Source organism: Callorhinus ursinus, unplaced genomic scaffold (genome assembly GCF_003265705.2).
Source record: "Callorhinus ursinus isolate GAN/ISIS: 27379988/994484 unplaced genomic scaffold, GSC_fseal_2.0 scaffold11, whole genome shotgun sequence".
Taxonomy (NCBI): Eukaryota; Metazoa; Chordata; class Mammalia; order Carnivora; family Otariidae; genus Callorhinus; species Callorhinus ursinus.
This window is the reverse complement of record NW_027397073.1, coordinates 47,395,803-47,411,470: the sequence shown is the minus strand read 5'-3', so window position 1 is coordinate 47,411,470 and position 15,668 is coordinate 47,395,803. Positions and strand designations below refer to the sequence as shown.

The 15,668-nt window shown below is 41.9% G+C and overlaps 1 protein-coding gene across 3 annotated transcripts in view; it reads right to left on the bottom strand.

The window, feature by feature from the left end:
* TMEM241 (transmembrane protein 241) overlaps window positions 1-15,668 on the bottom strand; it is a 116,233-nt gene extending 100,565 nt beyond the window's left edge. For all 3 annotated transcript variants that reach the window (XM_073898409.1, XM_073898407.1, XM_073898408.1), the window contains exons 1-3: window positions 15,522-15,668; window positions 12,476-12,522; window positions 5,084-5,161 (exon numbers count right to left, since the gene is read on the bottom strand). In XM_073898409.1, coding sequence (XP_073754510.1) covers window positions 5,084-5,161; window positions 12,476-12,522; window positions 15,522-15,593 — 197 coding nt within the window. In that variant the 5' untranslated portion in view covers window positions 15,594-15,668. The remainder of the gene's footprint in view (window positions 1-5,083; window positions 5,162-12,475; window positions 12,523-15,521) is intronic.

Here is a 15,668-nt window from a genome sequence, read left to right as displayed (position 1 = left end):
TCTTCAGTGGTTCTCCATATGTTTCCTGAAAATGCTTTGAAAGCTGGTTTTATTACTCCCAAAAAGTCATTCCTACATATCTACATAAAGCAATCCTCTGGAGAAAAAAAAAACAATAACAGGAAAAAATATCAAAAACACAAGAATTTGAGGGTTAACTTTCCTCAGTGGGCAAAGGTAACTGTTTGTCAAACTATAAGAGTCACTCAAAATGAAATGCCAACACATTAAAACATATTTGAGAAATTCCAAACACCAGTAGCTTTGATGAAGACGAACTATCTCACTTAAAAACAAATAATCAATCATAAAAAGAACTATCCTAATTGATTTGCTCACTGTTCATTTCTTTAGGGACAGGGCTGAGTTAATTTGGAGATTTTATCAAAGAAATTGTTTATGGTTCTCCAGCAAAGATCCTCAATGGAAAATTTAGGAGTGGGGCTTCCTTCTTCATCTGTTAGAAACCTCTAGTCACGAGGCACCTGGATGGCTCAGATGGTTAAGCATCTGCCATCGGCTCAGGTCACGATCCCAGGGTCCTGGGATCAAGCCCCATGTTGGGCTCCTTGCTCAGCAGGGAACCTGCTTCTCCCTCTCCCTCTGCCCCCCATTCATGCTTGCTCTCTCTCTCTCTCAAATAAATAAATAAAATCTTAAAAAAAAAAAGAAACCTTAGTCACAAAGGTATCGTGACACAGAATTATTAACTTAGAACTTCTCATACTTGAAAACTTGGGAGTTAAAAATTTGCTGTCTTAGGTATAGGGAACAAAAAGTAGTAAGTACATTAAAAAGTACCTTCCAGATGTCTTTATTTAAACATGTAGTCTGGTAATAAAGGAACCAGAGGATGGTGTGTAAAGTCTCCAATGAAATCACACCTGATTCTATAAGCAATGGTTCGAGAATCTAGTAAAGAACGCCATGGTCTTTCTGGCAGATGTCCGGTCACAGTGCTCTGGATCACATTCTGGAAACAAATAGCCTACAGCACAGGACTTCAACATCTACTAGAAAAATCACATCGACGTTCGGCAATGGTTTGGCCATGGCAGTAGCTGCCATATAAGGACAAACCAGTGCCTAAAAACCAGGGCTCTCTTCCCCGAGACAGAAGGCCTCAGGGCATTGCCCAACCCTTGGTGATAACTGGTTGCTGAGTAAAACTCCTGGAGAAGATTGATCCCATCGGGTCACTCAATGGAGTTAACACATGACATGGCCGTGACTGACCAACACAGCAGATATGGCCTCTCTGCGGAGTAGGAAATGTGGTGCCAAGTTCTGTGACCTGGTTTTTTGTTTTGTTTCGTTTTTTAAAGATTTTATTTATTTATTTCACAGAAAGCGAGAGCAAGAACACAAGCAGGGGGAGTGGGAGAGGGAGAAGCAGACTTCCCGCGGAGAAGGGAGACCAATGTGGGGCTCCATCCCAGGACCCTGGGATCAAGACCCGAGCCAAAGGCAGACACTTAACGACTGAGCCACCCAGGCACACCATCTGTGACCGGTTTTAAGAGGGAATCTGGGATTCTGCTGTGCTCCAGGCTATCAGGAGGCTAAATGAGCTCTCCTGGCATATGTTATTAAATACCGATTTGGAGACCACCCACCAGCCCCACTGGTGCAATCCCCACTCCACAATGACCTCAGGGACTCCAAGCTGTCTGCCTGCTGCTGTTTCCATTTTTAGGAGAAAACTACTAAATCTACTGGATCACTTCCTCCAAGGAAAGAACCTGAGAATTTTTTACTTTACCCAGTTCTATGAGTCATTCCTCCTTCCCCTCCCCAAAAGGCAGAAAAAGAATTCTGTCAATGGATGGACGGATAAACAAACATAAAATGGAATATTATTCAGCCTTAAAGAGGAAGGAGATCTTAACACTTGCGACAATTCTGAGGATGTTATGTTAAGTGAAATAACAAGTCACAAAAGGACAAATACTGTATGCTTCCACTTAAGTGAGTTACCTAGAGTAGGCAAATTCATAGAAATGAAAAGTAGAACAGTGGTTACCGGGGGCTGGATGGAGGGAAGGCAGGATGGAGAGTTACTGTTTGTTATGGAATTTCTGTTTGGGATGATGGAAAAGTTCTGCAAATGGATGGTGGTGATGGTTGCACAACATTGCGAATGCACTTAATGCCACTGAATTGTACACTTAAAACCTGTTTAAAAATGGTAAATTTTATATTACGTATATTTTTCCACAGAACTTTTTAAAAAAGATTTTATTTATTTATTTATTTGAGAGAGAGAGAATGAGAGATAGAAAGCACGAGAGGGAAGAGGGTCAGAGGGAGAAGCAGACTCCCCGCTGAGCGGGGAGTCCAATGCAGGACTCGATCCTAGGACTCCAGGATCATGACCTGAGCCGAAGGCAGTCGCTCAACCGAGCCACCCAGGCGCCCCAGAAATTTTTTTAAGTATGACCAATAGCATAGCTTTTAATGAAACATGGCTAAAGTAATGTTTTGGGGTTTGGGGGTTTTTTATTTTTTGTTTTTTTTAGAGAGAGTATTATTAGTTTCAGAGAGAGAGTTCAGCGATTCATCAGTCATATAACACCCAACGCTCATTACATCATGTGCCCTCCTTAATGTCCATCACCCAGTTACCCCCTCCCCCCAGTTCCATCCTCTCCAGCAACCCTCAGTTTGTTTCCTATGATTAAGAGTCTCTTATGGTTTGTCTCCCTCTGTGATTTTATTTTTCCCTCCCTTCCCCTATGACCCTCTGTTTTGTTTCTTAAATCCACATATGAGTGAAATCATATAACTGTCTTTCTCTGATTGACTTACTTCACTTAGCATAATACCCTGTAGTTCCATCCACGTTGTTGTAAATGGCAAGATTTCGTTTTGTTTGTTTTTTTTTGATGGCTGAGTAGTATTCCATTGAATATATATCCCACATCTTCTTTATCCATTCATCTGTTGATGGACATCTGGGTTCTTTCCACAGTTTTGCTGTTGTGGACATTGCTGCTATAAACAATGGGGTACAGGTGCCCCTTTGGATCAGTACATTTGTATTATTTAAAAGACTATTATGAAGTAAATAATTCACATCAGAAATTATAAGATATTATCAGGAACACTGTAAACAGAGTGGAGGACCCATGTTGATGAGCACCAGTGGACCCCAGTCCCCAATCTGACAGTTCCTTCACTCTAGTCCAGTCTCTTGCCTCTGTGAAGGAATAAACTGAACCATTTGGAATTAGGATGCTTCATTATTTAACTAAATATTAGAACTATCACAGGCCTTGTGGATTCAGGGCACTATTTGTTTAAATGAAGACCCAGTTCTCACTGAACCATCCACCGTAACAGTGGAGTATAAAGTAAACCCTCTGCTTAATATCACATATAAAATCCCAAAAGCATCTTTATTTTATGAAGGTGAGGTTATTATACAGGTGAAGGTCAATGACCTGATCATTCAATAGGGCTGTTTGTCTTGTCCATATAAAGCTTGACTTCATTTGCTTTTCATTTTGTGCATCACTGGCATGATGTTCTGGAAGAATCATGACAGTTTATCTAGGTGAGGCAGGAGTGGATAGCCAATTCAGATTATAATTTTGGCTGAAAAATGTCACGGTCTTTGAGATTTCTTTCAAATCTAGTCAACAAGTTGTCTTAATAGATTCGTAACAACTAATTTAATGTGTGATGTGAAATGGACCCTGGATCAGAATCGGAGGGGGAGGAACGTAATAAGGGATATTATTGAGAAAACTGGAAAAATATGAATTTAGTCTGGAGATGAGATAATAGTATTACATCAATATTAATTTCCTGATTTTGATTACTGAGCTGTAGTCATGTAAGAAAATGTCCTTGCGGGGCGCCTGCATAGCTCAGTTGGTTAAGTGACTGCCTTCGGCTCAGGTCATGATCCTGGGGTCCTGGAATCGAGCCCCACTTCAGGCTCCTTGCTCAGCAGGAGTCTGCTTCTCCCTCTCCCACTGCCGGCTAGTCTACCTGCCTATGCTCAATCTCTGTGTGTCAAATAAGCAAATAAAATATTAAAAGAAAAGAAAAGAGGGGCGCCTGGGTGGCTCAGTTGGTTAAGCGACTGCCTTTGGCTCAGGTCATGATCTCAGGGTCTTGGGATCGAGCCCCGCATCGGGCTCCCTGCTCCGCGGGAGGCCTGCTTCTCCCTCTCCCACTCCCCCTGCTTGTGTTCCCTCTCTCGCTGTCTCTCTCTGTCAAATAAATAAATAAAATCTTTAAAAAAAAAGAAAAGAAAGTGTCCTTGCTCTTAGAAAATACACATGAAAGGGGCACCTGGGGGCGCAGTTGATTGGGCAATCAACTCCTGGTTTTGGCTCAGGTGGTGATCTCAGGGTCGTGAGATTGAGCCCCACATTGGGCTTTGTGCTTAGCATGGAGTCTGCTTGAGATTCTCCCTCTCCCTCTGCCACTCCCACTTGTGCACTCCCGTGCCCTCTCAAGTAAATAAGTAAATCTTGGAAAAAAAAAAAAAGTACAAACTAAAGGATTTAGAAGTAAAGCAAAGAGGCATTTTACTCTCAAATCTACAACTTACTCTGATATAGTTCAGGAAAAAAAAATATATCTCAAGAGCAAATGGTGGGAGAGGCGTGGTAAAGTAATAATTGAGGAACATGAGTAAAGGGTATGGAAGTTCTTTGTACTATTTCTAACTGTTCTGTAAAGTAGCAAATAATTTCAAAATTAAAAATTTACCAAAAACATTTAAGTTGATTTAGAAACTCATTCACCATGCTCCCATGATCTATAACAAAGCCCAATTAATACAGTGTTATAAATTATGTATCTTGATTAATCTTAATATTATTTTAGTAATCTATTTAGTATCTAGTAACCAGGAAAACACTCCTTGAGTTCTATATGATTATAAAAGCACTAAAATCTCAAGGTTAGAAGGGAACTAAGAAGAAAAAAAAAAAAAAAAAAGAAGGGAACTAAGAGATGAAGCAACTCAAATAAACATCCATGTTTCCCAAAGTAACACCAGAAGTTAAATAATGTGAAAAGAATGCAGGGTATGAATCATGAATCAAGCAAGAAGAGGTTGTTCTACCTTGAACTGCCGTGGATCTCGGCCCAGCCCAGTTTCCATGACACATGAAGCAAAAGTCCACCAATCAATGTCTGCCACCTGAAAAGAATACATGCCAATGTGAATTTGAGAGAGTGCTATGGTCTCAAACACCATCCAGCCCCAGCAGACCCAATGGCTGACGTAAATATACACACCCAAGCCTTCCTATCTCTTTTCTCCCATTCTCTCCTAACTGGTATCCCAGTGCCCAGACCCCTCCTTCTCAACCTGTACTATTCTCGAGTCCAGCTGTACTGTTCAGTGCTGACACTGATATTCTTCTCTTCTTATGCTAGACTTTTCCCCGAACAATCTCACCCACAGTCCCCACTTCTCCCATTGCCCTGCACTTGATGATTCTCAAATCCCTGTGCTCACCTGGATACTGCCACCTTGATACCCTACAAGCTCCCAATGATAATTTGCCTAAAACATTACCTTGAGCTTCCCTTCCCCATCCTGATCTACTGCCCCATCCCTAACCAGCCAAACCAGAGCCCAGATGTCATCCTAACTCTTCCTCCTCGGTCACCTCCCTCATCTGCTCACAAAATCCTATTGCACATAATCCCCGAACAGTTCTCAAGTGCCATACCTTCTCTTTCCCATACCTTCTGCCTCTGCCTAATGCAGACTCCCCTTGTGGCACACCTGAACCGAGCATCAGTCCCCTAACTGGTGTCCCTATCCCCAGGATGGTCCCACAACATCCATTCTCTACCTGCAGCCACAGGGCTTGTTCCAGAATGCAAACTTAACTTTGCCACTCGCTCATTTTAAAAACGGTTGATTCTTCCCAGGTGGCCGGCAGCAACTCCCAATCTCTTCTGCCATGACACACTGGGGGCCACGTAGCTCATGTGAGACGCACTTCCTCAGCATGCAGAGCACAGGGGGGACCAGGCTGTGAATTACGCACCCCTGCCCCTCCCACGGCACAAAGCACAGCAAAGTTCAAAATGAGTGAGAGGCTACTACAGGCATGACTTCCCCTCGTTTTACTCTAATTGCTTTATTTTAGGTGAGCCATTCATAGACTTCAAAACCTTATTTTATGACTTGAGACACCTCACCTCGGAAGTGATTACAACACACTTGTGGGTTGTGACATAACAGTGGAGAACTGCTGGCCTCCAGGATAAAGTCACTTGCATGTGACACACAAGCCTTCCCATACTTGCAGTCTCCCCTTTCTAGGACCAGCTCCCGTCCATCTGCCACGGGCAGCGACATTCCAGCCATACTGAACCTCCCACAGCCTCGGGAATGTGCCAGGTCATCCCATACTTTTAAGAGTTTCCATGTGCTACCCTCTTGACCCATCACATTCTCCCATCTCCTTGTGTGTTGGCGAACACCTGCTCATCCTGTAAGATCCAGCTTTTACGCCTCCTTTGTGAAACCTTCTCTAACCCGGCCAAGCAGAGCAGACAGATATGGGTCATGCCCTCCAACAGCGTAATCTAGACCAGTGGCACTCAACTGTATGTTCCCCCCCAGGTGACATCTGGCAGTACCTAGAGACATTTTTGGTTGTTATAACTGGAGGTGGGGGAAGGGAGGGTGGCACCTGGCATCTAATGAGTCGTAGCCAGGGATGCTGCCAAATATCTTACAATGTGCAGGACAGCCCCATAACAAAGGGTTACCCAGCTCAAAATGTCAATAGTAATTTGAGAGATGACAGTGGCTTGTGAAGGGGCAATTTGGATGAAGAAGGTGGACAGATTCTGAAGATGTTTAGGAGGTCCTGGTGGTTAACTAGATGTCAGGGATGAAGGAGACAAAGGAATCAACTCCCACGTTTCTGGGAGTTCTTCAGTTGGGCAACTGGATGGAAGGTACCATTCACTGCAAGTAAATTTAAGGGACAGGCAGGAGAGAAAAGAAAGCTGTATGAGGGCAGGGATCTTTGCTTTCTCCACTGATGTACCTCTTATGTCTAAAACAGTGCCTGGCACACAGTATGCACCCAATAAGGATTTGTAGAATGGGCTACTCTGCCCAACTGTGTACCTCCTACGTGCCAGGCATTGTTCTAAGCACTGGGGATAGATACTCCAGTGATAAAAGAGATTAAAAACAAATTCTTCCATTTGTAGACCTTACAATCTGTTGGAGGAGGGACATTCAGTCTGACCCATCCACAGATACACAGGGGAAAAGGCAATCCAGATGTAGAGATCCTCCTTTCCCACCTAAGTTCCCTAAGTCTCTCTACCTGGAGAGAACTGCAAGACAGTCAGGACCAGAAAATGATTCCTATCCACTAAAAGAGAAAACAACATCCCAGCTTTATTGACGGAAATACAGTGGTTCCCCCCCGTTACTTGTGGGAGATCATTTTAAGACCCTCGGGGATGCCTGAAACTGCAGACAGTGCCGAACCAAATACATGTTATGTTTTTTCCTACACGTACATACCTATGATAAAGTTGAATTTATAAATTAGGCCCCGTAGGAGATTAACAACAATAACCAATAATAAAACAGAACAATTATAACAATATGCTGTAATAAAAGTTATGTGAATGTGGTTTCTCTCTCAAAATCTCTGTACTCACCCGTCTTCTCACGATGCTGCAAGATGATAAATGCCTAGATGGTGAGGTGAAGTGAGGTGAATGAGGTAGGCGTTCTGACATACCCGTAGGCTACCACTCACCTCTGACAAGTCGGGGAGAATCATCTATTTCCAGAGAGAACTGACCGTGGGTGACCAAAACCGCAGAAAGCAAAACCATGGATAAGGGGGGACTACCGTATTTTTTTAAGTTTTGTTATGAAATATTAGGGAGAAACTTGACAAGGTCATTCTGAATTTCACCTGAAATAATATACTGGTGATACTATAAAGAACAAAAGTCCAGGGGCACCTGGGTGGCTCAGTCGTTGGGCATCTGCCTTCGGCTCGGGTCATGATCCCAGAGTCCTGGGATCGAGCCCCGCATCGGGCTCCTTGCTCGGCAGGAGGCCTGCTTCTCCCTCTCCCACTCCCCCTGCTTGTGTTCCCTCTCTCGCTGTGTTTCTCTCTGTCAAGTAAATAAATAAAATCTTTTAAAAAAAATAAAAATTTAAAAATTTAAAAAATTAAAAAAAAAAAAGAACAAAAATCCAAAAGTATAAAAAAGGAAGTGCTTTCTTTAAAGTCTTCTTCCCTTGCCTGTTCACTCTCTGCACAGGTTTCACCTTTCTATAGGTAACCACTCTTGGTAGTTTCTTCACCTTTTTTTATTTTTATTTACTAATTTTTTTAAGATTTTATTTATTTATTTGTCAGAGAGAGAGAGCACAAGCAGGGGGAGCAGCAGGCAGATGGAGAAGCGGGTTCCCCGCTGAGCAGGGAGCCCGATGTGGGGCTCGATCCCAGGACCCTGGGATCATGACCTGAGCCAAAGTTAGTCGCTTAACCGACTGAGCCACCCAGGTGCCCCTTCACCTTTTTTTAAATAAGGAAAACATACACACACATTTCTACACGATGGTATTGTACCACCGTTACAGACTTGCTTTTGTCCCCCATTAAATGCATTTTGAAAACCTTTTCATTTCAATACCTGAGAGTGTCATTATTTTTTGTCATTTGAATAATATTCCATTAAGGCTATAATATAATTTATTTAATGGGTTCTGCAGAGATGAAAATCAGGTTCTTTAAAAATGCTTGCTGTCACAGAGCTGCAATGTTTCCCATGTATGTCTTCGTACATATTTCATTTACAAATTGCAAGTAAACCTCTCAAATAAATCCCTGGAAGTGGAATTGCAGAATTGAAGGATTCACACTGTTGGAATAGTGTTACATATTGCCAAAGTGTCACTCACAGATACTGTACCAATTTGCCACCCCAGATCCATGTAGGAGAGCACCTGTTTTCTACATCTTCACCAATGTTGTGTTACCAAATTCTGAAATTTTATTTTGCAAATCTTATAGGCAAAAGAGGATTTTTCAATTTGATTTTAATTATATTTTTCTTATGAGTGAAGAATTATTTGTAAATAGAGATTTTTGGTTTTGACATTAAATTCTAGCTTTAGGGGCACCTGGGTGGCTCAGTCAGTTAAGCAGCTACCTTCGACTCAGGTCATGATCTAGGGGTCCTGGGACTGGATCCTACCTTGGGTTCCCTGCTTAGCGAGGAGTCTGCCTCCCCCTCTCCCTCTGCCCCTCTGCACCGCTCTCTCGCTCTCGCTCACTCTCTCTCTCAAATAAATAAATAAAATTAAAAAAAAAATAAAATAAAATCTAGCTTTAGGGCACTAAGATTGTATAATTGTTACTTTGGTCAAATTATTGCTTGTTTTATTCATAGTGATTATTCCCTGGGCATTTGAGAAGAGGGTATAGTTTCTATTTTAAAGATGCAGGGTTTGATATTTACTTATTAATTGCATTATTTAGCTTATATATATATATACATACACACATACACACACATGGACACTAGCTTTTTGTTTGTCCAACTGAATGTCATGGAAAAATAGTGGCAAATTTGTCTCCCATTAATTGTATGTTTCTATGTATTCCTGATATTTCTGCCCCACTGTCTGGCTGGTAGATATTCATCACTATTTTATTTTCATTTTGAACGGCACACTCCAGCGTGTCTTTTCATAACATTTATAACGTGTCTTTTCATTTTGAACTGCGTGCTTTATTTAGCATCATAACACATCTTTCTTCATATGTTTAGTCCTTTTTGTCCTGAACCTTGTCTGGCAAAGATCATGACCCCTGCTCTTTTGTTTGCATTTGTATAATCTTAAAAAAAAAAAAAAATGAGGGATGTCCTGCTCTATGACATATTTAAATGCTATAATAATTAAAACAATTTAGCACTAGCCCCTTTTCATAAAAATTGACAAATACTCAAAAATAGACCCTAGAAAAATAACTTTATATATGATATTAACAACCCAAAGGCAAAAGGAAGGGTTATAAAATAAAATATAAAATACAGAACTAGTATATGAGGCTCAGTCAGTGGAGCATGCAACTCTTGATCTTGGCATTGTGAATTCGAGCCCTGCATTGGGCTCCATGCTCAGCATGGAGTCTGCTTGAGATTCTCTCTCCCTCACCCTCTGCTCCTCACACTTATGCTCTCTTTCTCTCTCTCTCAAATAAATAAATAAACCTTTTTAAAAAAAACATAGGGGTAGTATAAATGAAACTAGGGGAGGGATGATTTCCTCACATTACACATTTAAATAAATGGACAATGATTAAAAATTGAATAAAGCTTTAATGAAATGTAGGTAAATATCTACATGAGCTTGTGATGGAGAAGAATAAACATTAAAGCAATGGTACCAATCACAATCATCAATATTTGTCCACTATAAAAATAAAACAATTTTTTAAAGATTTTATGTATTTATATGGGAGAGAGACAGAGAGAGAGAGCAAGCATAAGCAGGGGGAGGGGCAGAGGAAGAGGGAGAAGCAGGCTCCCCACTGAGCAGGGGGCCTGATGCAGGCCTGGATCCCAGGACCCTGAGATCATGACCTGAGCCAAAGGTAGACACCCAACCGACTGAGCCACCCAAGCACCCTAAAACGACTATTTTTTTAAAAGCTTGAGTGGTGCAGTCAGTTAAGCATCCGATTCTTGGTTTCAGCTCAGGTCGTGATCTTGGGATTGTGAAATTGAGCCCTGTGTGAGGCTCCGCACTCAGCACAGAGTCAGCTTGAGTTTCTCTTTCCTTCCTCTGTTCCTCTCTCCCACGCTCACACTTTCTTTCTCTCTCTAAAATAAATAAATCTTAACTAACTAAATTAATTAATTAAATAAAAAGCTTGAGTGGGGAAAAGGTGAGGAAGGGAAATGTGAGTGCCAGAGCACTCTGTGCTGCTTCTACAACATCTCCACTATGACCTAGCTCCACACCCCTTTTTCCTCATCACTTTTTTCTAAGAATGGCATTCTTCAATCATAAGACCACATGCTAGGTTTATCTGTAGTTCTTTCTGCTGCTTCTGTCTTACGTCTGAGCAATAAATTCTCTATGACCTCACTTAAAAATATATTTAAATAATCAAAATAAGTATGAACAAAATGAAAAGGCAAAGGACAAACTGCAAAAAAAGAAATTTCTAATAAACATGATGGACGAGTGGTTGGCATTCTTAAAATATGAAGAAGTCATTAAATTAATAAGAAAGATACTAAAACCCCAGTAAAAATAAAAGGGAAAAGGCACAAGTAGACAATTCACTGATAAAAGCAATACAAGTGGGTAACACACATAAGAAAACAGTCCAGCTACATGAAAAATGTAAGACAAAACAATGTGATACCATTTGGGGCTCATGCATCAGAGAGAGGAGAAAAACAGTCATGGTTTGAGTACAGTATTATAGAAACTTTGTCACAGACGATGTAAATTGGTAACACATTTCTGAAAAAGAATTTAATATTCAGGAGGAATACTAAAGAAGTTCATATTCTTTAACTGAAATTTCCTTTTTTTTTTTTAAGGTTTTATTTATTCATTTGAGACACAGAGATACAGAGAGAGAGAGAGAGAGAGCATGAGCAGGGAGAGAGGCAGAGGGAGAGGGAGAGGGAGAAGCAGGCTCCCCGCTGAGCAGGGAACCCAATGTGGGGCTCGATCCCAGGACCCTGGGATCATGACCCGAGCTGAAGGCAGACGCTTAACCATCTGAACCACCCAGGCGCCCCTAACTGAAATTCCTTCTTACATAGGAACCTATCCCAAAGAAATAGCTAGAAATTTGACAGATTTGAATATAAAAAATGTCTGATAATGTTGTTTTTATGCCCCCAAATGGGACACAATTTAAATGCCCATTAATAGAATGGCTAAATAAATTACCGTATGTCTATTTCATAAAAAAAAAATCCATGTAGTCATTAAAATATTTTTTTTAAAGATTTTATTTATTTATTTGAGAGAGAGAGAGAATGAGAGATAGAGAGCATGAGAGGGAAGAGGGTCAGAGGGAGAAGCAGACTCCCCGCTGAGCAGGGAGCCCGACACAGGACTCGATCCCAGGACTCCAGGATCATGACCTGAGCCGAAGGCAATCGCTTAACCAACTGAGCCACCCAGGTGCCCTATTTTATTTTTTTAAAGATTTATTTTTTTGAGAGAGAGAGAAAGCACTCGAGCAGGGGAGGGGGAGAGGGAGAGAAAGAATCTCAAGCAGACTCCCTGCTGAACTCAGAGCCCAAAGTGGGGCTCGATCTCACGATCCTGAGATCATGACCTGAGCAGAAATCAAGAGTCAGAAGCTTAACCTACTGAGCCACCCAGGCACCCCAAAAATATTTTAAAGAACAGCTAATGATGCTGGTTGGACACGTCCCACAAATGTGTATAAAGAGCATAAAAGATACTCACCCTTGGAATAATGTAGGGTACGTAAATTTCAAGACAGACAGGACATACTGAAAAACAAATACCAGATTAGTGGACATTTTCAAATTGATTGTATAATCAAAGAAATCCCTACTGAAGAAACATAAATACACTCAAGTTTCAAAAAGGCTTTTATCCTTCCCCCCAAAAATCACACATTGGGCAAAAATTTAAAAAAAGAAAGACCTTCCAAGTCATACTAAAAAGAGCAGGTCTATTTTTCCCCAGTATTGTCAGAAGCCTGACCACCCATCAGTCAGGAAATGGAACTGGGATCATCAGCAAATTGGGATGCACAGCAGCTGGGTGTGATGCTGTGGAGGTCCAACCACTCAAGCCTCTTTCCAGACTCCAGAAGTGCCATGTTGGAACCACAGCAACTGTTGAAAACTGGACTTAAGTCTCTTTTCTCAGGGTATCCACCTTATCTACTGTCCAATTTACCTAAAAATCCAACCCCCCCTTCTTTGTTTCTCTTTAAGCAAGAACTGCACCCTAGTCTTTATTTCCTTCATTTTTCTTCAATTTGGGGGAATTTGGCTTTTGCATTCTGAAGATCTTTTTTTTTTTTTAACTAATTCTGCTGAGGCATCATAATTTTTTCTGTGCTTTAGCATTTTAAGGATTTTGTAAAACCAACCCGACTAAGGTCAGCATGTATTTCTATTATGTCTTTTACAACACTTCAGGAATGAGCGGACTGTGTTTTGTCTTTCTGGGTATCTTTTTCTATTTTTCCTACTATTGAACACTAAGAATTTTTGTAAAGTTTAACAGCCATTAAAGGCTGTAGGTAAGGACTCTACTGATTCTTCACATGATCTAGAAAACAGAGTGGACTGGTAGTGGGCAAAGTTACATACTTATTTTTTCCCATGGGTTAACCTACACATAGGCCTCCTCGTATGAGCTCCTAAATGTCACAATTACAGCTAACAGCTGTGCTCTGATCTGTATTCACTAAGAGATGGACCTTCTTCTTCTTCTCTGAAATCAATTTATTCACATAATTCCATATGCTCCTCCCCACTTTTCCCTGATATTTTCATTCTACATTTTTTTAAGACTTTATTTATTGAGAGAGAGAGAGAATGGTAGAGAGAGAGCATGAGAGTGAAGAAGGTCAGAGGGAGAAGCAGACTCCCCGCTGAGCAGGGAGCCTGATGAGGGACTTGATCCTGGGACTCCAGGATCATGACCTGAGCCGAAGGCAGTCGCCTAACCAACTGAGCCACCCAGGCACCCCCTGATATTTTCATTCTAAAACAGAGATAGAGAAAGGATAAAGTGAGCATCTGGGCCATGTGCTACATCACCCTTAATAACCTTCATGAAGATAGTAAATATTTATTTAGTTTATTGTGTGCTGAGCTTTGTCGTAGAAACTGGGAGGGAGACAGAAAGTGCTAAAGCTCTTACTTCACCTGGCTTAAGAAGACTGAAAAAAGAAATCTCTGACAAATGGAATCTAAGACCTAATACTTATTCTTTCAGCAATTCTTCATGTCACTGAAAAGGGTTGCTTTTTGGTGGAACAGCAGCGAGTGCTTCTCAAAGAAAAAAAGGGAGCAATCTGGGAGCCTTTGAAAGGAGAATAGACGTGGAGTTTGTCTCCAGGCTGAAGGCTTAATAGCTGTAAGGGGAAGAAGGACAAGTGGCTGCCTTGGGCCCTAAGCCTGGTTACTGCCAGAACCGCCCACACGCTGGAGCAACATGCCACTCAGACTAGATCAACACTTGCTGTTCAAACTAAAATCAACCATTTTTTAACACAAGAAGCAATAAGACTAAAACAGACAAGATTTTTTTGAATGAATTTTCTTTTTACAAACAGAGGGAAATAGTCTGAGGAAGAAACTATACTGAGAAATAAGAAAATTTTAAAAAATTAGCACAGAGTCTTCTAAAAACTGGAAGAGAGGAACCTGTCCTGTAAACACAAAATAATCTTCACTAATTCAAAAGAAAATTCAGGAGCGCCTGGGTGGCTCAGTCATTAAGTGTCTGCCTTCGGCTCCTGGGATCAAGCCCCACATCGAGCCCCACATCAGGCTCCCTGCTCAGTGGGAAGCCTGCTTCTCCCTCTCCCACTCCCCCTGCTTGTGTTCCCTCTCTCACTGTGTTGCTCTCTGTCAATTAAATAAATAAAATCTTTTAAAAGAAAGAAAGAAAAAAAAATTCATTTGGAGAGGCTATATGCTGGGGAGGGCCACTACACACCTCTTTTCTCATTTGGCCCTGACTTGGTCCAAGCCAACCTGGTCTGGAGGCCAAAAGGAAGCATAACTGTCCTGGTTGAAACAGTAGCATAGTCTAAGAGTTACAAAGTCCCTACCAGAGTCCCACTGTGAAGGACTACCTCTCCCACCCCTACCAGGAAGGTACTATGTATGGATCTTTAAAGGCCCATCACCAGAACTAAAAATCAACTGGACAGGGGGAAGGAGGGTTCTGGCACATCCTCTGAGCACACTTAAGACAGCCACTCACATTAAGAGAGAAGGTATAGGGAAATGCTATTTGTTAATAGTTTTTTTTTTTTTTCCAGAGAGCAAGAGGGGTTTGGTGTTTTGGGGGGGGCAATGGAGACCCCCACCACAGTAGGAGAAGGTGGTCCGGGGCCTGGCATCACCACTTTGTCTTGGTTTCCAGCCCAATGTCCAGGACAGGAGGTGATGCCCCACTCTAGCTCACAGAGGTCCAACATTTCCCTGCATGGTACCAAATCCAAGGCCAGTTTCCCCCTCCCAACAAAATAAAAAACATGGTAGGTACCATTGCTTTTCTGCCTCTTCATAAAAAGGGTTTCATGACATTACTTTAAATAAAATTAACTTGATATTTTATTTTCAAAAATAATTCCACGAATTCTATTTCTAAATAAGGATTCCCTACAGAGTCAGCTTCCTCTCCACCACCATCAGGAAAAATCAGATAAACAGCTGGAGGCTGCATCTGTTCCACGGACGATTTGGGGACCCAGATCTACCACGTGCAATCATCGCCGCCCCGCGCCCGCCCCCCTCACCTTGTTCGTGAGGTAAGAAGCCAGGTAGCAGGTACAAAAGATGAGGCCCACCAGGCATCTCCTCACGCACATCGGTCAGCCCGCGCCCCTTCCCGGGGACCCCGGGGGGGCTCCGCGACAGCCTCCGGGAGCCGGGCCACCGCCTCT